Source organism: Hirsutella rhossiliensis (assembly GCF_020360975.1).
Source record: "Hirsutella rhossiliensis strain HR02 chromosome Unknown scaffold00013, whole genome shotgun sequence".
Lineage (NCBI taxonomy): Eukaryota > Fungi > Ascomycota > Sordariomycetes > Hypocreales > Ophiocordycipitaceae > Hirsutella > Hirsutella rhossiliensis.
In genome coordinates, this window is record NW_025408679.1 from 716,322 (window position 1) to 740,159 (window position 23,838).

The 23,838-nt window shown below is 59.3% G+C and overlaps 7 protein-coding genes across 7 annotated transcripts; 4 read left to right on the top strand and 3 right to left on the bottom strand.

The window, feature by feature from the left end:
- Positions 1–1,051: 1,051 nt before the first annotated feature.
- HRG_09613 (voltage gated chloride channel domain-containing protein) lies at positions 1,052–4,021 on the top strand (the record flags this gene model as incomplete). The annotated part of the gene is made up of 8 exons (XM_044868084.1): positions 1,052–1,283; positions 1,345–1,727; positions 1,787–2,920; positions 2,980–3,051; positions 3,130–3,309; positions 3,367–3,744; positions 3,803–3,913; positions 3,965–4,021. 8 exons carry the CDS (start codon positions 1,052–1,054, stop codon positions 4,019–4,021), a joined length of 2,547 nt encoding a protein of 848 aa, XP_044716665.1.
- A 1,912-nt stretch (positions 4,022–5,933) lies between these two features.
- On the top strand, positions 5,934–7,519 carry HRG_09614 (aminotransferase class-III domain-containing protein; the record flags this gene model as incomplete). The annotated part of the gene is made up of 3 exons (XM_044868085.1): positions 5,934–6,238; positions 6,310–6,844; positions 6,899–7,519. The coding sequence occupies 3 exons, from the start codon at positions 5,934–5,936 to the stop codon at positions 7,517–7,519; spliced, it is 1,461 nt and encodes a 486-aa protein (XP_044716666.1).
- Positions 7,520–8,225: 706 nt separating this feature from the next.
- On the bottom strand, positions 8,226–9,045 carry HRG_09615 (uncharacterized protein; the record flags this gene model as incomplete). Its single annotated transcript, XM_044868086.1, has 3 exons — positions 8,226–8,761; positions 8,825–8,939; positions 9,013–9,045. The coding sequence occupies 3 exons, from the start codon at positions 9,043–9,045 to the stop codon at positions 8,226–8,228; spliced, it is 684 nt and encodes a 227-aa protein (XP_044716667.1).
- Positions 9,046–12,544: 3,499 nt separating this feature from the next.
- On the top strand, positions 12,545–12,991 carry HRG_09616 (YCII-related domain-containing protein; the record flags this gene model as incomplete). The annotated part of the gene is made up of 1 exon (XM_044868087.1): positions 12,545–12,991. The coding sequence occupies one exon, from the start codon at positions 12,545–12,547 to the stop codon at positions 12,989–12,991; it is 447 nt and encodes a 148-aa protein (XP_044716668.1).
- A 323-nt stretch (positions 12,992–13,314) lies between these two features.
- On the bottom strand, positions 13,315–13,943 carry HRG_09617 (cell wall protein phiA; the record flags this gene model as incomplete). Its single annotated transcript, XM_044868088.1, has 2 exons — positions 13,315–13,574; positions 13,640–13,943. The coding sequence occupies 2 exons, from the start codon at positions 13,941–13,943 to the stop codon at positions 13,315–13,317; spliced, it is 564 nt and encodes a 187-aa protein (XP_044716669.1).
- Positions 13,944–16,494: 2,551 nt separating this feature from the next.
- On the top strand, positions 16,495–19,342 carry HRG_09618 (SRI (Set2 rpb1 interacting) domain-containing protein; the record flags this gene model as incomplete). Its single annotated transcript, XM_044868089.1, has 4 exons — positions 16,495–16,888; positions 16,948–18,551; positions 18,611–18,973; positions 19,043–19,342. 4 exons carry the CDS (start codon positions 16,495–16,497, stop codon positions 19,340–19,342), a joined length of 2,661 nt encoding a protein of 886 aa, XP_044716670.1.
- Positions 19,343–20,227: 885 nt separating this feature from the next.
- On the bottom strand, positions 20,228–21,178 carry HRG_09619 (uncharacterized protein; the record flags this gene model as incomplete). The annotated part of the gene is made up of 2 exons (XM_044868090.1): positions 20,228–20,743; positions 20,834–21,178. The coding sequence occupies 2 exons, from the start codon at positions 21,176–21,178 to the stop codon at positions 20,228–20,230; spliced, it is 861 nt and encodes a 286-aa protein (XP_044716671.1).
- Positions 21,179–23,838: the final 2,660 nt, after the last annotated feature.

Below are 23,838 nucleotides of genomic sequence, written 5' to 3' on the forward strand. Positions count from 1 at the left end.
AAGCAAGGAGAGACACTGCCTGCTGAGCAGCAGCACTGACCCAATCTTCATCCACCCGATCACCCTTAATGACTGCAGCAGCCCGGCCACCTCCGAATCTGACGCAAGCCACGATGGATCCAGCCTAGCGGCCTAGAAATAGAGACTCCGTGCATCCCCCAGATTCCAGAAAGTCGCAGGCCTACCTCCATTGTTTCCACTGCCGAACCGACCCCTTCGACGATGACTGGTACCTGGTACCTCCAGAGGCAATCTCACCAGGTAGAAGACACCTCCCCCCTCAGGAACCCAGTGCCTATTGAAAAGTAGAGGTACCTTACCCGTCACCCGGGCCTCTTCAGCAGGTCACGCTGCAGGAAGCCCCTCCTCCCTCCTGCCGTTGACCGTTGTAGGGTTGCAGCGACCCGGCGAGAATCCCTTTTGCGTCTTCCCATGTCAAATCCGCATCTCCCTCTTTCTCCCTCTCCGTCGGCTCGCTGCTCTGGCGGCTCGCAAGTCTACGTACATAGCCAAGGTCGTCATTTGATGAGGCTGAGGTGCCACGAGCTGGCTGTGGGTGGTCACAGGGGCCCGCAGGGGTCAGCAACGTCAAGGCTCAAGACATCCAACACCAGCCAGGGCCCACATGAGCCCGGGATCCCACCCCGTCCTTCTCCCCCGTCCTCTCGACGTCAGGAAACAAGTCGCACGAGACATCACACAGCATGTGCCTTCGCCGACGCGGGAAACGAGGCAAGAAGTAGTAGCAGCAGCAGCAGCAGAAACAACGGGACTCGGTCCAGACCTCCATCTCTCGCCTCGCAGTTGCCGTCCCCAGTTTCCCCGACGCAAAAGACGGCGAGCGCCCAAACAAACCTGCTCCCATCAACCCTAGAGCCCGATCATCGCCTTGTCTCTGTCGTCCGACACCAAGCTGCTAGCCTCGAGTCGCCTCGTTGAGCAGCTTCGGCGCCCGGCACATGTCAACCCCGGCCACCAGTCCTCCCTTCACGACCGCACCACCTAGCCGTCCTTGCCGAATTCCATCCCTTTCGACGTCTTGCCGCCTGCCATGGCACGATCGGCCGGCGCCACGGCTGACCGGGAGCCCGAGGACTCCAACTCTCAGCCACCGTCCCCTCGCACAACGCGCCGACCTCCCTTGATGCGCCGAAGCCACTCAAGCAGCGAGCCGGATGAGCGGTCGCCGCTACTGACAGTCTCAACAAGATCCCGAGTGCGCATACACAGCGGTGCCAACTCTCCCCGCCTACCGCATCTGTCCCGTAACCAGAGCTACATAGGCAAGCCGGCTCCATATCTGCTTGGGCGCCCATCTGAGGCTAACTTTGGTCCGGACTTCAGGCACCGCCCCCGGCCCGCGACATCACAGCCGACATGGCTCGTGGAGCTCAAGGCTCATCACCGCCCTCTCCGAGAGGCGTGGATCCACGGTCGATTCTAAGCGTTCCAATTTCCCCGACGAGCGAGTCTGGTACGACCAATTTACCAGCACCGACTGGGTGCACGACACCATTGCCGATTCCCACCGTGTCAAGGCACTGCGCAGCAGACAGGACCTTTGGGGTCGCATCCGTGTTCTCTTCGACGGGGTACAGGGATGGATTCTCAGTGCCCTTTCGGGATTCATCGTCGCGCTCATTGCCTATTCCGTCGATGTGGCCGAGATCACAGTCTTCGATTACAAAGATGGCTACTGCACGAGGGCATGGTATCTGGGCGAAGAGGTGAGCATCTCCTGAGCGTCTTGCTTGACTGGACATTCCTTGACGCGCGGTATTCACAGAGATGCTGCCCCCATGGCGAGTGCCAGGACTGGAAGACCTGGGCCGAGGTATTCCATACTCATCCATTTGGAAAGCAAGGGACCAATTTTTCCGTCTATATGCTCTGTGTCGTTGGCTTCTCCGTATTCTCCTGCTGGCTTGCGTTGTGGACCAAGACGGTCGTGCCATCGGCGTATCGCCTGACCACGCTGGATGAGAATCTCGCAGCCGAAGATCTACCCAAGCTCGATGACGTGCAGACCGACGAATGCGCCAGCCCTGGCCAGCGGGAAGATTCGAAGCAACAAGGTGCGCCAATGGTGTACTACTCAGCGGCCGGCAGCGGAGTTGCCGAGGTCCGCGTCATTCTCAGCGGCTTCGTCCTGCATGGATTCCTGGGGTTCAAAACATTGGTCATCAAGATGGTCTCGCTCATCTTCAGCGTGTCCTCGGGCCTCAGTCTCGGCAAAGAAGGGCCGTATGTGCACATGGCAACATGCGTCGGCAACATCGCTTGCCGTCTATTTCCAAAGTATGACCAAAACGACGCCAAGAGACGAGAGGCTCTGTCCGCGGCTGCCGCGGCCGGTGTTGCCGTTGCCTTTGGCGCACCTCTGGGGGGCGTTTTGTTCGGCCTCGAGGAGGTGGCGTACTTCTTCCCGGCCAAGACCCTCTTTAGGACTTTCTTCTGCTGCATCATCGCCGCCCTGTCGCTCAAGTTCTTGAACCCATATGGCACCCACAAGATCGTCATGTTTGAAGTCCGCTATCTGGTCGACTGGGAATTCTTTGAGCTTCTGGGCTACATGTTTGTCGGCGTACTCGGCGGCGCCATCGGAGCGCTCTTCATCAAGGCACACAAGCTTTGGGCCCAGAGTTTTCGTCGCATTAGACTGATCAAGACTTATCCGATGCTCGAAGTCTTTCTCGTCGCAGTCGTCACGGGACTCATGAGCTACTGGAACGTTCTGACCAAGCTCCCGGTGGCCAAGCTGCTCTTGAACCTGGCGTCCCCGTGCGACGACTTCAGCGACGGCAACCGGGGCGAGCTGGGCTTGTGCCCCAGCTCCGTGGATCACATCCCGCCCATCATCTCCCAGCTGTTTATCGCATTCCTCATCAAGGGGTTCCTGACGGTCATCACGTTTGGCATTGTGAGTTCTGTCCTGCACCATTCTCAAGCAAGCAATCACCGACTTATTGTCCCTTGCAGAAAGTGCCTTCGGGAATCTATATCCCGTCCATGGTGGTGGGCGGTCTGTTGGGCCGGATAGTTGGCCACTTGGTGCAATGGCTGGTACTGGTAGCACCCCACTGGCCCATCTTTGGCGACTGTGCCGCGAGGGATGGCACATGTGTGCAGCCCGGCGTGTATGGGCTAATTGCAGCTGGCGCGACCATGTGCGGAACGACCAGGCTGTCGGTGACGTTGGCCGTGATTCTGTTTGAGCTGACGGGCAGCCTCGACTACGTGCTCCCGTTTTCCCTTTCCATTCTTGTTGCCAAGTGGACCGCAGATGCGATAGAACCACGCAGCATCTACGTGAGTTGCCTTGGTGTGCGCCATTCACCGCGAGCTTGCTGGCTGACGTACTCGCAGGATCTTCTCACAAGCATGAACTCTTATCCTTTCCTCGACAACAAGCACAAACCCGTCTTTACCGGCGACTTGGAGGATATTGTGCCACGCTTGCGTCGGGCGCGAGTCATTGACATTACCAACTCGCCTCTTGTCTCGGCGTCGAGTCTCCGAGCCAAGCTGGAGGCTTTGCATCGTGCTGGCGAACTCGACGGGGGGCTTCCCATCGTTCGACATGACGTCTTAGTCGGGCTCATTCCAGCTCCAGACCTTGAGTACGCGTTGGATCGACTCGAAGATGAGCAGACAAGCTTGTGCCTGATGGATCGGGTGCCGAGCATTGACGAAGACGATCACGAAGAGCCCGACCCGACCGACTTCACACAATACATTGACCCCGTGAGTTTGTCGGGCGAGCTTGCTACGGAAAAGAAAACCTTGCTGACAGCCGTGGTAGGCGCCAGTTGCTCTCGACATTAGGTCGCCCATGGATCTCGTGTATGAGTGTTTTGTAAAGCTGGGGCTCAGGTACATATGCGTTTTGAAGGACGGCAAATATGCCGGCATGGTAAGTGGCGTCTGTGAGCGTGCCGGAGCGCTGTGCTGATGTTGCATCTAGACACACAAGAAGACGTTTGCCAAGTACATGAGACAACTGGAGGAGGCGGAGGAATGAAGCCGGAGCTGTGGCGAGGCCTGCTGCCAGGGAGAAGGAGTTTGATTTTGACGACGTTGCCCGGTCAAGCCGTATCGTGGGCATAAGACTGTTTTTCATGTTTAGATGGCTGGCGATTCAAGCATGGTAGGGCGGGGGATTTGCCAGCATCGCGTTATTGTATTATTGCATTGGCCAAGGCGGCATTGCTTGGGAGCCTGGATTCGGCAGCACCTGAGATGTACGAATAGAAGAAGGTGAAGGCGGCTGGAATCCGCGGGCCCGAAATTGACCATCAAGACTGAGAATTGGGCTGAGGCGTGTGTGAGATGGCTGTCGTGGAGGACATGGCGTGGGATGAGGCTGGGACAGCAGCGGCTGACGATGGTGAAACGGCGGAGTTTGGGCGGCCGAGGCCGGAGGAGGGCAAAGAGGACTTCGGGCTCCACGGAGCCCGGCCACGTTGTACCGTGCATGCAGGGAGGAGCCTTGGTTGGGTAATGGCGAGTGAGATGCCCCGAACATGCAGTATAAAAGCCAGGTACGAAGGGTGTGTGTGATTGGAGACGGTTGTAATCACTGGTCTGCAGGAGTTGGAGTCGAGTGACGGCTGCAGTAGCAGTGGTTGCGCATGTGCTGTACAAGCAATGTGCGTACTGTAGAAGCATATATATACTGTACTGTATCCATGGATGCGCTATTGTTAGGCTTCTCGCCTTGGCAGTTTTGAGGGGACGGCGCTTAGTCCCGGGGGTATCAGGCCATGCATGCACTGTACATGCATCTTGAGCGAAGGCGCAGAGGGCGGCTCGCGCTACAGGCCTGTTTATAGGCCTGCTATTTGCACTGTAGAGAGGTGCTGTAGGTCGCTGCCAGACCCGCCGAGGTCGGGGCGATAGGAGACGTGGGGTCGGATCGATAAGCCCCGCGAGAAAAAAAAGCGGGGGACCTTACAGGGGGTACCAGTACAGCCCACTAGGATCACAAAGACCCCAGCAGGTACAAGCCTCATAGGCCACTGTACAGCTAGCTATGAGGCTTGTACCTGCTGGGGTCTTTGTGATCCTTGAGGGCTGTACCAGCACGCACCTACCTGCGCGACGACACCTTACCCACCTCAGCTCCGTCTTCTGTTCTGCTCCGTCCCGGGGAAGCTTGGCTGGGCAGACGTGAGAAGGACACTCTGTGAGCCTGCAATGCCTCTACGGAGGAGGGATGAACATGCTTTGCTCTCTCGCCGTTGAACGACATGGCGAAAGACAAAGTCTTGTCGGTCTCTTACGTAACGGCCGCTGGCATCCTACCCGATACAGTACAGCACACAGTACCTGAAGATCGGCAGAGAGAGCACTGTGTCGCGAAAGTTGGAGAATTCTCCATCGAGGTAGCGAGTACTAGGCGTCGACGTGCAGCGCTAGCCCGCCGATACTTGCTGCACCTGCGTGGGACCCCTGCAGCCGTAGGGGTAAGGCGAGCTGGGCGGCGCTGTAGCTGGCTGGGTTAGGGGTGGGCGGGCCAGAGCCTCCCCCGCAATCTGCACCAACACCGCCCTGGCTCAGCTTGTTAGTCTTGGGCGTACCGTAGCCAGCTCCCTGTCTCCGCTGCCGGGTTCCCGGCTCGTACCCGCTACTCGAGTGCTCTTGGCAAAGGCTCAATGCCCATTGCAATCCGACGATAAAAGGTCCCGGCTTCCTGCCGTATCAGTCAAGCTCCCCCTCCTGCCCACATTGTACTTGCACCCTGCCTTTCCCACCAACACTCTCAATTCCAGCTCGACTCACCGACTACCGTTATTCGCGCCTCGTCGTCCAGAACCATCCTCCCTCTTCTTCCGGAGAGCAGCTGCACACAAGAAAACAGACGAACAGGCCCCTCGCAAAGCCCCCTCCCAATCCAGACCCCCCATTTGCCGCCGCCGCCGCCCGTCTTCGCCATGGCAGCCCTCCGTGCTGCTGGCGCCGCCAACGCCCTGCGGCCTTCTGTTGCGGCGGGCTCGGTGGCCTCGTCGCGGTCCTTCAGCAGTGCTGGCGCTGTGCGCAAGGCCGCCCAGCCTTTCCACAAGGACGAGCCCCAGGCGCCCGTCCTCAAGACCAAATCCATCCCCGGTCCTGAGAGCACCCGCTACATCGACGACCTCAACAAGTCGTTTGAGACGCGGAGCGTCAATATGATGGTCGACTACACCAAGAGCGTGGGAAACTACGTTGCTGATCCCGATGGCAACCTCTTGCTCGACGTGTAAGCCCTCACCTCGCCTTCTCCTCCCACGTGTTTGCTGACTCCTCGGCTTCCTCCTCGGCCCCTTCCAGCTATGCCCAGATTGCATCGATTCCCGTCGGCTACAATAACGCGGCCCTGGCCGAGGTCGCCCAATCCCCCGAGATGGTCTGCGCCATCATCAACAGGCCGGCCCTGGGCAACTTTCCCTCCCACACGTGGGCTTCCCTTCTCAAAACGGGTGTCCTCAAGGTCGCGCCAAAGGGCCTCGACAACGTCTACACCGCCATGGCCGGCTCCGACGCCAACGAGATCGCGTACAAGGCCGCCTTCATGTACCGCCGCCAGCTCGAGCGTGGTGGCCCCGACGCCGAATTCACCCCTGAGGAGTTGGAGTCGGCCATGAGGAACGAGGCCCCCGGGTCCCCCCAGCTCTCCATCCTGTCCTTCAAGCAGGGCTTCCACGGCCGCCTCTTCGGCTCCCTCTCCACCACCCGTTCCAAGCCCATCCACAAGCTCGACATCCCGGCCTTCGACTGGCCCCAGGCCACCTTTCCGCAGTGCAAATATCCCATGGACCAGCACGTTGAGGAAAATGAGAAGGCCGAGCAGGCCAGCCTCGACGAGGTTGAGCACCTCATCAAGACGTGGCGCCTCCCTCCGGTCGCTGTTGTTGTCGAGCCCATTCAGAGCGAGGGCGGTGACAACCACGCCCCTCCATCCTTTTTCCGAAAGCTCCGCGCCCTTACCAAGAAGCACAACGTCCTGCTGATTGTCGACGAGGTCCAGACAGGCGTCGGCGCCACTGGCAAGTTCTGGGCCCACGACCACTGGAATTTGCAAGATCCTCCCGACATGGTCACTTTCTCCAAGAAGGCCCAGACTGCCGGCTACTACTACCGCACAAAGGACATGCGGCCCAACAAGCCCTACCGCCAGTTCAACACGTGGATGGGCGATCCTGCCAAGGCGCTGCTCTTCCGCGGCATCATTAACGAGATTGAGCGTCTCGACCTCGTCAACCACACCGCAAAGGTCGGCGACTATCTCTACGGCAAGATTGAGGGTCTGGCTAAGCAGTATCCCGACCACTTCCGGAACCTGCGCGGCAAGGGCCAGGGTACCTTTATCGCATTCGACAACCCCAAGCGAGACGCCTTCCTCGCAAAGGCTAAGACGTTTGGCATCAACATTGGTGGCAGCGGCACCAGCGCCGTGCGCCTGCGCCCCATGCTGATCTTCCAGCAGCACCACGCCGACATCCTGGTCGAGGCGCTGGAGAAGATTGTCAAGGCTCTGTAAAGGCCCCGAGAGCGGTGAGCGAGCCAAAAGCGAGTTTTCCAACGGCGAGGCCGCCAAGTTGCAATGGAGGTTGTCGCCGACTCACGGGTGATTTGAGGTGAGGGTATTTGCGCACGATTGTTGTGATGTCTTTAATAGATCACTTAGCATACTCTTTGAAATGCGTTGCATACTGGAACAGGGGCAGATTGGCTTCTGGTAATACGCGGAGATTATCATGTGGACGGGACTGAGCATCTTGATGATGTCGATGGGTTCGCGGCTGCACCGATGTGATGTCTCGGCACACTAGCGCTGAAGAAGATTCTTGACTTTGTAACCTATTACCGTGGATGGCGATTCGGCACGGCATGCGCTTGATTATGATGCAGTAGTCCCTTCAGAGTTATTATTTTGGGAAACAAACACCCGAGCCAAGCTCTACCATGACCGGCCACCCCGTTCTTGATCCCGAGCCCTTAAAGCGCCAGCAGTTCTATATGGCCCCCCCTCGTTGCCGGCAGTGAATCTCGACTCATCATCCATGACTCATACAGATTTCTTTCGACCAATACAACTCATGGCTCAGAAAAGACCTCGGCGAGACATTACTGCCATGGCCGCGTACGACTCATCAAGAAATAAACGATTACCACCTGCGAAAATAGTAAAAGACAAGATTGGATATCGAAAAGAGATAGGCGTGATAAGAAGAAACAAAAAGATATCAAGACGCCGGCGTTGTTAAACGACGCCGCTTCGTGTCCTCTGTGTCTTCCGTCGATGTCGGCCGGAGAGTCGCAGGCGTCGTTTCGGGCGAGGCAGTCTGTGTGGTTTCTCGAGGATGGCTAGGAGCCCCCGGGCCCGTACCGTAAGCTCCCTTCTGAGGAGGCGGCCGCGGAGCGATAGGCTTGGGGAGGATCGGCTTGAGATCACGCTTGGCCATGTCTGCCTTGGAAGGGCGTCCTCTTTTCCTCGACGGCTTCTGGCTTCCGGGTAGAGAAGAGACCGGCTGGCCTCGATCCTGGCTCTCGAGCTTTGCGTCAACGGGCCGCGGGGCAATGGGAGCAAATTGCTTGGGCATGAGGAGCCTGTTCTTGGTCACAGCGGGCATATATGGCGCGTCTCGCTCTGGGGTTGTCGTGGCGCCTCCGGTATGGCTCGAAGCAGGTTCGCCTTGACCGCTGGTCGACTGGCCGCTCCAAGCCCCTGGATGAATGGACAACTGCTTGAAGACTTGCATGCACTGACTCATGTTGCGGCCTCGAAGATGTTAATCGGCAGGCTCTAGTGTGATGATGAGAGAATCGAACCAGGCACACGTACCGTGAGGGAGCTGCATTTGCATCCAGTCGGGAGAAATGTTGTTGGTTTGGATGAAGATGATCAAAGTGTCGATGTCGACAGCGCTAGATTTGACGATTTCGGCTAGGACGAAGCGCTGGACAAGGCGACCAAGTCAGCATGGAAATAATTATTGTTGGGGGGCGGGTAGAAAACTTGGTGGGAATCACCTTTTCGTCGGCAGTAAAGGGCGGAGGGTCCATGGTCCATGCCAAGTATCGCGTGCACGGTGGGAGATGCGAGACGGTGCCGACCAGTGCAAAGGTAGCGAGCGCAAGAAGAGATGCGAAGCGACGAGCCCGGAGAAGGGGGAGAAGAGGCCGCACTCGCACCTACTCATTTGATATGCGCCGATGACGTTGAATCCGGCGAGCGTCTATTATTTTCCCCGTCTCGTCGAGTCGTGAGGTGAGCAAGTCAAGGATGTGTCTTAGGCATATGGAGGCGAGGAGTGTCGGATGACAGAGGAGCGTCCAAACGGCAGGACAGGTGGCAACCAGCAGCAGCAGCAGGCAAGCAGGTGATTCGAAGTGGATAGTTGTGATTCGCAGCCTGGTTCGCAAGGCAGGCCCATCCCACTTTGACGGTCCGGTACGCCTCGCTGCTCCCTTTCTCAAACGCTGCGCGCCCTTGGACGGACTCGCAGACGCGCGGCTTCTCCAAAGGCTGCCAAAGACCAGGCCTGGCGGCAAATCGCAACAAGGCCCCGGGAGTACGACGATGGGCAGCGGCCGGGACTCGGAAACCAACCAGGGAGCGACAAAGGCCGTGTACCGCTGTGCAACCTCGATCTGCGACACGCAGGCCGCGGACGAGGCATTGCATAGGAGAACCTGCTTGTGCGTACAAAGGGGAGTCCTGTCGACGTTTCCGAGCTTGCCTAAGCAGCCACTGGCTCTGGGAGTCAGGTGTGCTTTGAGTCTTGGGCGGACAAGGGAGACAGGGGATGGAGACGCTTACTTCTTACTCTTCCGGCCATCGAGGATCGGGGTCGTCGACTTTGCCCCGCGGTGGTTTGGGGTGCCAGGTCTCTCCCTACAGCACGGCTGTAATGCGTCTGGCGTTCCGGCAGCGAGTGGCGGTAGCGGTGCTCGATGCTGGGGGCCAGGGTTACACCGGGCATGGGCTTGCTGTCAATGAACTTGGTTCATGCCGCCTGCGAGCAGGCCAAACCGACAAACGACCTGATGTTAGTCGCCACACCAGCATAGAAGCTACCAAGTACTGCGTGAGGACTTGATACACGAACTCGTCCGTGGCTTGGTACCAAGATGGTGTGGCGCAAGTGACAGCGGGAAGCAGCAGAGAGGCAGCGGCACGAGGCCAGCTTGTGGAAACGTCCTCGGCCTTTTCCGTCCACCTGCTTGCTTACCTCGCCTCGTTGACGGCAGCTCATCCCCGGTGACGGAGGTTTGGACGTGCTCCAGAGAACACGAAGGGAAAGCAGTACCAAACTTGGCCATTGCCCCAGCATCGGTATAGGGGCTTCAGGGGGCAATATTGGTGTAGATGCGTAGATGGTTGGCTAACGAGCAAGTCCGTTGCGCCGCTTACTGGGCAGTAGCGGGGAAAGATGGCTCGTGGTCAGTGACGCCGACGCAACTAAGCCTTGCTGAGACGTTTGCTCGCGGCACTTGTTGCCCCAGAGCTAACATGGCTGTCCGAAATCTGATCCCTGTGGAGCGTAGAATGCAGTGCGTGGGCACTAAAATGCAACGTCTTGACGCATGGTGAGGGCCGTGCCAGGGTTTGCAGCCTCTCCCTCCAAGCCGTGTTTCTCGCCGACCAAGATCATCGGGCGGGTTGATAGCCACCCACTCATGCTCGCAGCTGCTCTTGGCGAGGGTGTATGAACCGGCAAAAGGCATATGTCGCCTTGGCTGGCGGACCATGACGATGGTAACTGAGGTTGGACAGCAGCGCCGGATGTGTCGCCGGAACGCCGCCCGGCAGACAATTGCGCAACCGCAACAACCGCTCGAATAGTGGTTGACGGACGGACCAGAGTGACATTGACGCCAAGCAGTAAGTTGGTGTGCAGCCGCGAGAGGGTGGGCTCGCGCATGACAGCCAATCCCGTGGCGGCACCGGATCGCCTGACCTTGTCTCACCAGCCCTCCGTTGTGAGCACGGGTTCTCGTTCTTGTCTCTCCCGCCTCGTCGTTGCGCTCTGGGGTGGCCGACGTATCAGGATGCTCGTCGAACCTTGGGTGAGGACTAACACGGCTCGAGGCCGCTGACGGTGCGGGCGTTGATGCCATGGCAGTTGATGTCGCCAATTGGCTCGACGAGCTGGCGGCGTCTGCACTGCAAGACGCAGAGCACGGCACGCCACACCTGTGGCTGTCAACAATAACGCCGATAGGCGCAGCGAGGACGCTCCACATGTTCGTTGCCCAATTCAATTGGAGGCGGCGGAGAGGGAGAGAAGAGAGCGAGGCCCGTTGCGGTTCGGTGGCGGCATCGGGCCCGGGGCGGGGAGGTGCCGTCGGCCAATGAAGACGTAATAACCCAAAGAAGAAGCCAAAGAAGAAGCCAAAGAAGAAGAAGAAGAAGAAGAGGCCAAGGCCAAAATCAGTGCGATCAAAGTCTTTGTATTACCCGATTGTTTCTGCCTAAGCGAGGCCATCGCCCGTCAGGCCCTGACCGCCCTTTTCAACAGGAGCCTCTTGCCGGTATTAGGCTCTTCTTCAAGTGCTCCTTCCCAGGCAACTGCCCTCAAATTTATGCACTATGAGTTGGCAGAAGACCCCGCTCCATCAACTGTCACCACTCCGACTCGAGGAGCTTTCCTGTCATCACCCATCCGTGACGCTGACGTTTGGTTGATGCCGATGTGCGGCACGACACCGTTCCACCGCGAGGGAGCCAATTCAACGCCGCGTCGCTGCCAGATCAATACCCCGAAGGCGCCTCATCCAGGCCACTGACGAAAACCAATGCACGATGCGCGGACGATACGGCGACCACTCCTTTCGGACGCATATTGGAGAATATCCGGGACGAAACCTCCCTCAAGCGCGGGCTTAGAAGACATCGTCTTCAATGACTTTGACGGTAGAAGCTGACAATGACAGGCCAAGCACGCTCTTCCATTCGCGACGCAGTTACATGACGCTGGCAGAGAGAGACGCATCGGTCATCAAGAAACACCGCCTGCATGCGAATGCGAGTCTGCCTGGCTCAAAGCTCAGATTGGACCACTTCACGGTTGCGTCTTGGCCGACCACCCTCCAGCCTCAATGCCTGAGCCAGTCGTCCTCGCTTAGGCGTACTGTACTCGGCCATGTCTACAACTGGCGATGCAGATCCAAGTTCCGATGCCTATCACGAAGCACGGACATGGATAAGACAATGCCGAGCCGACCCCGCACTTCCAGACCCTTTCAGCATTCTCTTCTTCCCTGCCAATCCCGGCGTGGTGAGCATCACAATTGGATGACACTTCGGCTCTTTAGTCAGTGGCGTTTCATCCTAGCCGTTGCTGCCTGCAAGCTGAAGGTTGGACATCTTCATGGTGAGTCAAACCTCACGCAGAAGCTGAGGCGTGCAGAAATCATATATAATCCGCTCCTTCGTTCTTCCTAGCTGCCTCAACGGCTCTCAAGGTGGCAGAGATGATCCGTCGCATCTCAACCGCCCTGATACCCAACCGTTGATGCGTCAGCCTTATCCTTCCTGTTCCGTCTCTCAGCTGTCATCATGCCTCGCTTCATGTTTCTCATCAAAGCCGATGCCATGGCCGAGGCCGTCCAAGCCCATATCCCCGTCGACGTCTTCCAGACCATGACCAAGTTCAACGAGGACATGGCCGCCCAGGGCATTCTCCTCGCCGCAGAGGGCTTCCGTCCGACAGCCGTGGACGGCTACCGCGTCAAGTTCAGCTCGAGTACCCCGCCCGAGGTTGTCGACGGTCCGTTTGATGTCACCAAGGAGGACCATGTGTGCGGCTTCTGGCTCGTCCAGACAAAAGATGCCCAGGAAGCCCTGGCATGGGCGAAAAAAGTTCCCTTTCCCCAAGGCGAACTCGTGGTACGCAGAATTGGCGATTGCGATGATCTGGGCGGCAGCTTTACGCAGGAATTGCGGAGCAGGGAGAAGACGCTCAGAGCCAAGCTTGAGGAGAACCGAAAGGCGGCGGGGATGTAACTTGACCAGGAATAAACAGGGGCTTAGATGTGGTCTGCCTACGAGTTACGGCGTTGCTTCGCCGGCCGGTTGCTTCGAGGGCATGGGTTTTATTACCGAGGAGGTGCGTTTACTATTGGCGAAAGTATCCAGTATTCTGCAGAGGAGAATGAGATGGTCTTTGCAAAGTGGGAATCCTGCGAGACGGGAAAGGCGGGGGTGGTAACGCCCATGTATTAAACACTAGTAGCGAAGCAATGAACTTTTCCCCGAGACCCCCATTGGTAGATTATGTCCTATGACCATGTCACGAAGAATCCAAACTCTTTTCGACGGCACGCTCTCTACTGACTGTACCTGCAGCGAACAGGGTTCTCGGACGGGAGGGTGCGGGCGGAAAAGCCCAGGCAACCTTTGTTGCCGCCAGGGGTGAGGTTATCGGTAGCAACCCAGACGGTCCAGGGGCCGTTCTTGGAGCCGGGGCAGGCAATGAGATTCTTGCCATTGAAGTTCAGATCGCCCGCCTTGTCGACTTTCCAGCCCTTGTCCTCGAAACGAGGGGGCAGGGGGCCATTGCCGCTGAGATAGCCGAGCTTGCCCTGGCCTAGAAGAAAACACTGTGGTCAGCAAGCAACCATGAAGCCAATATAAGAAAAGGGGTAGACGTACCCATGCCGGACCGGTCGACAAAGGCCTTCTGGACCGGTCCCTTGCCGGTGTACAAGTAGAGGACTTCGTCCTTGATGTAGAAGGTGGCCTCGGTCGGGGCCTTGGACTTGTCCTTGACCTCGCAAACGGCGTCCTGCTTCTGCGCGTTGAGGAAGATGTTGCTCTTGGAGGCGCTGACCTGACCGAAATGGATCGGGCTGGCGGAGCGCAGGGACATGATCTGGAACGGCTTGGACCCGGCCGGAGGGGCGGCGACGGCGGAGCCGGCAACGGCGAGAGAGGCGATGGCAGTGGACAGCTTCATGATGGCGAGACTGGTTGAGGGAGGGGGAAGGGGGGTTGTAGAGTGAGAGGGGCTGTGTGTAAGTGCAAGGCTGGCTTGCTGAAATGAGTATGAGGATGAGGATGAGATCCAAGCCCACAAACGGCGCGCAGTCTGGGCCTTCTTATATCTTTTGCCCACGGCTCATACAGCCGTCGAATGGTCTCGGGCAGCGCGTGGGCGGAGCGCCGGACAATACGAGGAAAAAGCAAGACCCTGGCTTGGCTTTGCAGCGCGCCTACACGAAGCCACCTGAGTGGCAGTGGAAAGAATGGGAAAACAAGGGGTGCGGCACGCCGGGGTAGGGTCCGGCATCTATCTACAGCTTGCAGCCCGCACTCGGCCGCGGACCACTACGGGGCAGGGAATACTATAAAAAGAGGAGCGCAAACGTCATATATCGCGGAACGGAGGGCGTATCGTTTGCGGGGCTGGGTCGGCGAGATGGCGATTGGTTATTGTGCGTACCAAGAAAGAAGTCTGGGCTGGGCTGGACCGGACGTTGGGTCGATGCCTTTTGGCCATTTAATTGAGGCGCCTGCAACTGTAAGCGGCCCGGTCTCTCGGGCCAAGGCAGATAGTCAAATCCATCTCAGCCCGTGGCGTCTCAGCCCGTGGCGTCTCGGCCCGTGGCGCAGCGACTATCCAGGCCCAAGGCGGCGGCGGCCTCCCTATCTCTTCCCTGTGTTGTCGACGACGTCAAGGCTCCCTGTTTTGGAATTCTGGAAGCGATCGGCCGGACCGTGCTTCCAGCGGCAGCCGAGGGAGAAATACGAGGTCTCTGCAGCCTGTCTTGGGTCCGTCAAAGATGGGGCGCTTACCGGGAATCATTTTTCGTCCAGGCTGACACGTGTCTTCCAAGGCCAGCGCCAGAACGAGCTCACGAATAGTTCGTACTCTGCGGTGGACCGCAGGTGCGACAATGGCCGAGAATACGGCTGGACATTGGGCGACTGTCCCCGGTTCAGCTCGGAGGCGTCAGACAAAAATAACTCGGTCGCCGGCGCATGCCGTTGGAGGAAGAACCCTTGTTGGACGCACACAAAACAACACCCTTGAACGGGATTCTTGCAGTCTCCCCACTCCGGCTCCGGGCTTGACGTAGGCATTGGGCGGATCATTGAGGGATATTGCTTGGCGCGAGCTGATGCACGCACGGGAGGACGTCGGCTGATTCCGCGATGACATTGGAACCACTTCCATCAAAATGCTAGCCCGTGGATTTTGATAGCCAGCGAACGATTCGAGTACAAGTACGGATAGCAAGCGAACCGTTGGCTCTGGGCGGCCTGACTCCGATGGGCCGTTTGGTCGCCTCGCGTTGCGGCGGCATCACATGCATGAGGCGTCCGCGCAGGCCGAGCGTACAGTACATACAGCAGGTATGATGTATGAGGCGAAGGTGGCATGTCGCTGGATGCCAAGGAGTGTCGTCGCGGATGGGGTCGCGCTTCGTCATCTCGTATTTTGTGTGGGGAGAAGAGACGCCGTTCGTTTGACGGACCCACCCGGGCCTCTCCGGGGGATCTCAGTGTACGTAGGTACCCAAGTACAGTATGTAAGGTAGGTAGGTACGTACTCCGAATCCGTACACTGTGCTGTAGGTATCTAGGTACCTTGCACAGTAAAATGAGGTTACATAAGCAGATCATCTCCGCAGCTCTTCGCAGAGCCCGGGAAATTGAATGCCCGCGCCGGCTCCTTCTTGCCAAATCTGCCCTGAAGCCAAACCAGAGCTGATCGGCTCCCCACAGGCAGATGGACGGCCGGCATGCTGGGGCTGGAACCGTGAGTCTACGAGTATTCCGTCCTGGCCATGGAACACCTGAAATTCAATCATCCCGCTATCCGTTCACTCCCCGGACGAGACGTGTTGTGCTGAGGTGCAGTGTGTGCTTTTTTCCCTTCCTCCTTTAGGGCTTTTCCCCCGGCGAGCAGCAGCGCAAGCCAAGGAGAAGCCTCGGCGCAGAGCCGACGAACGGTGTAGTTTGGGTCGACCACACTATTGGTCGACCCGTACCCTCGTCAGCCAACTTTGCCCGTCGAGGGACTAGCCACGCGATAAGCCCTCTCTCGCCAGTGACCACTCCGTAATGTACAACAAATGCGCTCTACAGGCTCCGTCCTTGGCCTCGCCTCGCCATTAGCAACCTATCTGCCACTCAACTCATCTTTTCCATCGCGGGTGCAAGGCCACATGCACCCCGAAACCTAGCTTTTCATTCCTCCTCGCCCCGCCCCTCTCCTTTTTCCCCCTCTTTCTCCGTCTCCCCGTCCTCCGCGGCCGCGTCGTCGTCGACTTCGTCCTCACCGGCCCCGTCCCGGTCCTCCGCTCCCTCTGCCTCGCGCCTCCTTTTCCCTCGCCGCCTCCACATGCGCTGCTCCTCGCCTGCGCATCTGCTGCGTCTCGCCTTCCGCTGTAGCACCGCTGAGCTGCTTCCTCCGCCATCTCGCTCTCCACGCTCCTGTCGTCTCGACAACGCCCCGATCTCTGCCCCGACAAAAGACTCCGTCTGCGGAATCCAATGCTTCGATGGACGATGACGAGCACGCACCGAGCAGGATGAGCAGGTTAAAGCTCCATGACAGCGCCATCAATGGCGCGCCCCCCGGCACCCATCAACCCGCCGAATCCGCACCCCCCGACGCGCAAAATGGCTCCTTTCCGTCCCCCGACACGTCGCTCGACGGCCTCAAGTCTCGCAGCGACAGCGTCGAGACCCCTGGCTCGACCAAGCCCCTCCGTCCATCCCGCAAGGCCCCTCAGAAAGCGCCCGGCCGCGAGTCTCTGCTCTTTAGCCACCTGCCCGACGCTACCCCTCAGTCTTGCGAGACCTTCCAAGTGATCCCCGACTGCCTCTACGGATCCAAGCACCTGGGCTCCACGGACAACGATGCTCTCGACTGTGACTGTAGAGAAGAATGGCGTACGTACTCCCTCTGCCGTCCCTGCACGTCGCTCACACGCTAACCCGTCTCTCCGCAGGGGACGGTGAGAATTGTGCCTGCGACGAGGATTCCGACTGCATCAACCGCGCCACCAAGATGGAGTGCAGTGCCAGCGCCGGCAACTGCAGCAACGGCTGCCAGAACCAGCGATTCCAGCGCAAGCAATGGGCCAACGTCTCCGTCATCAAGACGGACAAGAAGGGCTATGGCCTCCGCACCGACTCGGACCTCCACCCCCACGACTTCGTCTACGAGTACATCGGCGAGGTCATCAACGAGCCCACCTTTCGCCGCCGCATGCTGCAGTACGACCACGAAGGCATCAAGCACTTTTACTTCATGTCCCTCAACAAGAACGAGTTCGTCGACGCCACCAAAAAGGGCAACCTCGGGCGTTTCTGCAACCACTCCTGCAACCCAAACTGCTACGTGGACAAGTGGGTGGTGGGCGACAAGCTCCGAATGGGCATCTTCGCCCTGCGCACCGTCCGTGCCGGCGAGGAGCTCGTCTTCAACTACAACGTCGACCGCTACGGGGCCGATCCCCAGCCGTGCTACTGCGGGGAGCCAAACTGCGTCGGCTTCATTGGTGGCAAGACCCAGACCGAGCGTGCCACCAAGCTGCCCGCAGCTACCGTCGAGGCTCTTGGCATCGACGACGCTGATGGCTGGGACACGGCCGTCGCCAAGAAGCCTCGCAAGAAGCGGCCCGACGAGGATGACGAGGAGTATGTCAACAGCATCCAGCCGCGTAACTTGGACGAGGACGACGCCCGCAAGGTCATGGCTGCCCTCATGCAGTGCAAGGAGAAGTGGATCGCCGTCAAGCTGCTGGAGCGCATCCAGCGCTGCGACGAGGAGCGCGCGATCCATTGCGTGATGCGCATGCACGCCTATCAGATCCTCAGGACGACGCTCAACACCTTCCTCCAAGACCACAACGTGGTGTTGCAGGTGCTTGACATCTTGGACAAGCTGCCGCGCCTGACGAGAAACAAGATCCAAGACTCCAACATCGAGGCCGTGGTTGAGGGTTTGGCCGGCTCCGAGCACGAGGACGTCGCCTCCAAGTCGAAAAAGTTGCTCGACGACTGGAGCAGGCTCGAGGTGGCCTACCGCATCCGACGGCGCAAGGTCGACTCCAGCGCCCCCGTGCAAAACGTCTACGAAGACCGCCGAGGAGGTCAGGCTCGCGAGGAGGAGACGGCGCAGTCGACGCCCAAGACGGCGTCGCCGCGCACCCTTGATGCCCCAAAGGGCCCGCGCAGCAGCGTCCCGCAACGGAACAACTCTCTCTACTTCAACAACCAGAGGCAACGTCGGCAGTTCACCCCTCTGCCGGACGGCTGGTTCGCTGCCAAGGACGGGCGAGGCAACACCTACTTCTACACCAAGTCCGGCAAGACTACGTGGCAGCGCCCGAGCCATGCAGCTTCTGAATCCACGCAAAAGGGGCCGTCGAAAGCCATGCAGGAACAGCTTGCGATCCAGAGCATCATTGACAAGGTCACCAAAGAAGGGACGCCGAAGCCGTCAGCTCCGCCGCCAAGAGAGTCTCTTGAGACGGTTTCGGTAGAGCCCAGAAAGGAGAAATGGCGGTCTCTGCCGCTCGACAAGCAGATGAAGATTTATGAGAACACTGTAAGCATCGCCCGCTGGGCGAGACGCAACGAGCTTCTCTCGGCTAACGTGGGTTCTAGGTGTTCCCTCCCGTCAAACACGTGCTGAACAAATTCCTGAAGAAGCTTCCCAGGGAAGAGCTGAAGCGGCTGGGCAAAGACATTGCCAAGAAGCTTGTCGCGTCGGATTACAAGAACAAGAGAGTCGGGGACCCGACTGCCGAGCTCACCGAGAAGCAGGTGCTGAAGATCAAGAAGTTCGTGTCGGATTTTTTGAATCGCGCAGTCGAAAAGTACGAAGCCCACAAAAAGAATAAGGCGTCGAGGGAGAATGCAGCTTCGGACGAGGGGGCAGGTGCTGGCGGCGAACGGGGCGAAATGTCTCGGGCAGACCCAGACGCCAGTAGCGGCAGTGCGGGCGACGCTTCGACGCCCAAGGAGGGGGTAACAACGGGGGATGCCGCCGATGACGCTGTTCTCGACGACGTTGACGCCGATTCACCCGGCAGCCAGGACCGCAAGCGAAAGCGCGAGCCAGACTTGGCAGACTCGACGGACGCGACTCCATCTGAGAGCCGGGATCTGAAGAGACTCAAGGACGAGGAAGCGAGCCCTCCGCCCCCTCCACCGCCGCCGCCCGAGTCGGCCCCGGAAGACGAGATGACGGACGTGCAGCGAGCTTTCCGAGAGCAGGAAGAAGCCCTCGTTCGAGAGAATGAGGAAGCGCAGAGGCTAGAAGACGAAGCCAACAAGAGCAAGATGCTGGAGGACGCGGGCGAGGCAGTATGCAAGGACATACCCCTGGCTGCTTGATGTGGGTGCGACATTTCCCGAGTGGCCGTTTGAGCGGACAAAGCCGCCTTGCTGGGGCATCGATAGCAGGGCGGCCACTCGGAGGCTGAAGCGAATAGTGATGCTCGACGCGCGGGGCAAGGCAAAAAAATTCCTGGAGTTTATGGCTATAGAAGACGAAGATGGAGGGTCCGCTACAACGGTTGTTTGTACCTTATTACCAGGAGGGGGCTGCGTGAGCATATAAGACCCGGGGGGGTCGGCCGTTTATTTTTCATACTTCTCGGGGTCGAGCCGGGAAGGGGGCCAATACTGAGGGCACTGTACCATATGGCATTTTGCTTTGCATTTTTCTTTCTTCTATCCTCTCGCACCCATTTTTCTCCCTGGCTTCCGTCGAACGCTCGTCGCCGTGGCATTGCTCCCGGCGGTGGTTGAGAAACGGGACCGAGTGGTCACTTGCAACAGCCTCAGTGGGCGGCGGGGCAGAGGCCGGGGCCAGGCTGAGCTTAGCATCCACTGGCCGGGGCGGACGGCATCTGGTGTCGCGTGACCGGCAAGTCATTCCCCTCGGCGATATGCCGTCGGGCGAGAGGCGGGAGAGGGAGCTTCCGAGACAGACAGACAAATACCTGTCTGTGCGTGCCGTGCGCATTCACTGCTGTGGACTTTTTTTTTGGTTTTGTGTGTTCCGGGACGGAGGGAGCGCGGCCAGTCAAGGCGCGCGTGTCCCGACGACGAAATTCAGCCTTACTGGGGGATAGAATATACATGTATATCATGGCTAGAATACTTAAGCGTTTGTTATGACCTTTGCAGAACTCCTAACGCCATGCGCCATGCCATGCCATGCCTTACCTCGACAAACAAAGGTCGCCAAGTGACGTCGACCGGGGGGGTTTTCACTCAGTCATCCTCATCCTCGTCGGAGGAATCATCGTCCTGGCCCCTCCTCCTCCTCTTCTTGGCCGCGGGCTGCGCCTCGACCTCGCCCTTGCGCCGAAAGACGTAGCTCCGGGCGGGTCTATGCTCGCCCCTCCAGCCGCCGCCGGCCTCGCCCCTGCGATTCGTGACGACGCCGCCGGTGCGAGCGTGGCGGTAGCCCGGGTACGCGGCGGCGTGGAAGGCGAAGCTGCGCTCGACGGCGAGGCCGGCGTGGCGGGCGAGGTCGCGGACGTTCCACAGGGTGTAGGGTTCGCCGTCGAAGAGGGTGACGACGATGGAGCCGCGCGGGGCGAGGGCGGGCAGCGCGCTGGCGAAGAAGGCGACGAGGAGCGACTGGTTGTGGCGGACCTGGCGGTTGACGTCGGTGGACTTGCCGCCGACGTGGGGGAAGTTGAAGATGATGTGGTCGTGCAGCGGGGGGCGGGAGAGCGAGGGGGGCAACTTGGCGGCGTCAACGTTGTAGAGGAGCTTGTTGTTCTTGGGGCCGTGCGGGGACGGTTGTTTTCGAGGGGCGTCGCTTTCGCCACGGCCCTCCCCCTCGACGTCCTCATCATCCTCGCCACCGACTGTGCCGTCCTCATCCCCCTTACCGTCGTCGCCGAGGACGACGGCAATGTTGGCGTCGACGCCGGGGTACTTTTGCACGAGCTCGGCGTGATCCTTTTCCAAGACGGTGGCCGTCACGTTGACACAGCCGTGATGCTTGATGGCCGAGGCGGCAAAGCTCAAGTCGCCCTCGCCAATGAGGAGGATGCGGTCCGCGGGCTCAAAGGGTATAGTGGGTTGCTGCTGCGGCTGCTGCTGCTTGCGCTGCTTGCGAGGTGGTTTGTTCTTGGGCGGCGCCTTGCTCGCCGCACTCGGCGGCCTCTTGGGCCTGACAGCCTTGCCCTGGATCCTGCGTCGCTTGGCCATGGCCGGGGAGGGGCCAATTGGGTCACGCAAGGGAGTGACTTGGAGCCCACGGACTGAGTAAATATTGGGGTGGGCAGCCGCGTCGACAAGGGGCACCGGCGGGCTGCAGCAAACGAGGTGTCGACACGGTGAGCTCTGAGAGCAAAGATTAAAAAAAAAATTTGGGAGCGATGAGGTCACGGCGGAGATCTCACGTGCCGCCGCGTTGCTGGCAGGGACGGGCAATCCGGCCAATCGACGACCGGAGCGGCGGCGGGCGGAACGGGAGTCTAAAGGGTTAAAATATTCGGTTTTAAGGTGTTGCTGGATCAGCTGGGCTCCCCGTTGTGATTGGACCCTTGGCGCGGCCTAACAGGGCCCGCCCCGCGCCCCAGAAATGGACGTGGCTTGAGGTACTCCGTACGTACTGTACAGTGCTGCCAATGTTTGCAGCAAAGCCGCATTCGTACTGTATGCTTTCTTCCAATGGGAGAAATCCGCAGCACCATGGTCATGCAGGGAGGGAAGGGGGGTTCCTGTACGGCAATGGCTAGATATGTAAGTTATTTCCTTCCACCAACACAACGTCTCTCCATGGCACATGTGATAATGCCAAAGGCGCCAAAGGCAGCCGCTGGAAGCAATAAGAGGCAGCGACGGAAAAACAATACTCCGGCACTTGTTCCGTGTAAATGCCTCGGCTGCCCGAGCAACTGCATCGACGGATAGAGAAGCGAAAGGGAAAAGGTCTTGGGATCTTGGCCCTCTGCGAAATCGAGGACAGCTTTGAGGCAATATGAAGACGCTTTGAATTGGTTCACGGCGGCGTGCTCGTTCGTGTCGCCCATGACACATACAGCAGAGGCGAGAGCAAACATGGCCCTCATGATGCCCAGCCCTCGACTGCGTCGGCGGCTGTGCAGTGAACCGGTTCGACGGACATCAAGGCCAGCGTGATGGCGGTGCTGCGTGTTCGAGGTGGGAAGTACCGGCTCGCTTGCGTAAAGCCCACGCAGCAAATACTTTTTTGGCATGTCGATGGGCAGCCGGGCAGGGATGCGTCTGGCTGATGGCTGGTGAATGGATTCAGCACGTCTGTGAAGCGATGAGGCTCTGGCCCTGGCGGGTGGCCTGTACGCGGGCGTGTACGCGGGCGTGTATTACCGCTGGCACCACCATCACGCCGCCGAGCCTCGCGTCGCCGTCGACAGACAGTCACAACCGCGGGCGTAGTGTGCCCATCCTTCAACGGGTCGCGGGAGGGCTGTAAACTTGTAGGTCGGTTGACTCACCCGAACCTCGGCGCAGTGTGTGCTCGCGCCTGCGGCCCTCTTGCTCGTCATCCTAGATCGGCAGGGCAGACAGACCGCCTCGTCCGCCTAAGCTTACTTGTCATGGCTCCGTGGCGCCAGAGACTCTGGCTCGCCTGCAGGTCACCAGTACATTGCCGGGTGCCAAGTCGAGACAGGGGTAGCGCCATCGCAGCGGGCGGAATATCTCTGCTCCGCGCCAATCACAGCGCCCGCTGCTGGGCGAGTGCCTACCGATTCAGTACAGGTGGCAGCGCGAGAGCCAATCACAGGCGGCTGCCGTCGCCCTAGGCCAGCCCAGCGCGGGCAACCCCCGTACAGGGCCGTTGTGCTCTGACGGTTCCAGCCTTTTAGTGACCTGGAGCCTGCCCGCCTGCCTGCCCGCCTGCCTGCCTGCCTGCCTGTCTGCCTGCCTGCCCGGGGTACATACATGATGCGCAGAGGGTACTACCAGTACCAGGTAGTAGGTAGGACAAGACGGGAGGGTCGCACACCAAAGGGTAAAAAAAGTACTGTAGGACTAACTCAAGCCTGGCTCACTCGCCAAGGGAGCATGACGCGACGCGGCGGTGATTTGCTGCTCGGCAAATCCTAAAGTGTGCACGAGTACATAGTTAGTTAACTACACGAGGCAAAGAAAAGGGCGGCAGTCCGTCCAGGAGACGGGCAAGGTTATGTGTGTTTGGCAAGGTTGTGTGTGTTTGGGCTGTCCGGCGCAAGGTTTCTTCTAGCCGCAGGTACAAGCGCTGCCCCATTGGGACAAGTACCGTGGCTCCCTTGACAGGGCGTCCCGTGCGCCCGACAGCCCGCGCGCAGGTACCTGGCGTGCGCCAGGGCGTCGAGGTACCGTGAGCATCGCTGCATGTGCCGAAAAGGGACTTTCTCTCTCCCTCTGCAGCAGCGCGAAACGACGACGACGACGACGACAAGTTGCCTCTTGCTGCCCATCCATCGTCGCTCGGTGCAACCTATTGTGCTGCGCCCTCGGTGCATTGGCCCTTGCGTGCGTGGCCGTCATTGACCGTGCTGCCCTTTGGCCGTCGGCCTCTGCCTATTGTTTTCCGTGCGTCGCCGGGCTGCCGAAAACTTCTGATTACACCTCGCTGAACTTACGCACCAAAGGCCAAAGGAGAGCCGCTTCACCGTGGTGCCTTTTCCCACTCGCACACTCCCGCTCTCTCCCTCCCCCCCTTTGTCCCAAACCCGCGGCCTGGGCCCTCGTCGTCGTCACGCCTCGCCTTTGTCGTCTCTCATACCCGCCTGTGGGCTTGATTTCGTCTCTTGTTTGCCTGCAAAGCACGCCCTTGTTCTGCCGTCTCTCACGGCACAGCGCGCGCCTTTACGCACCCCCCATCCGCTCGCCCCGTCTTG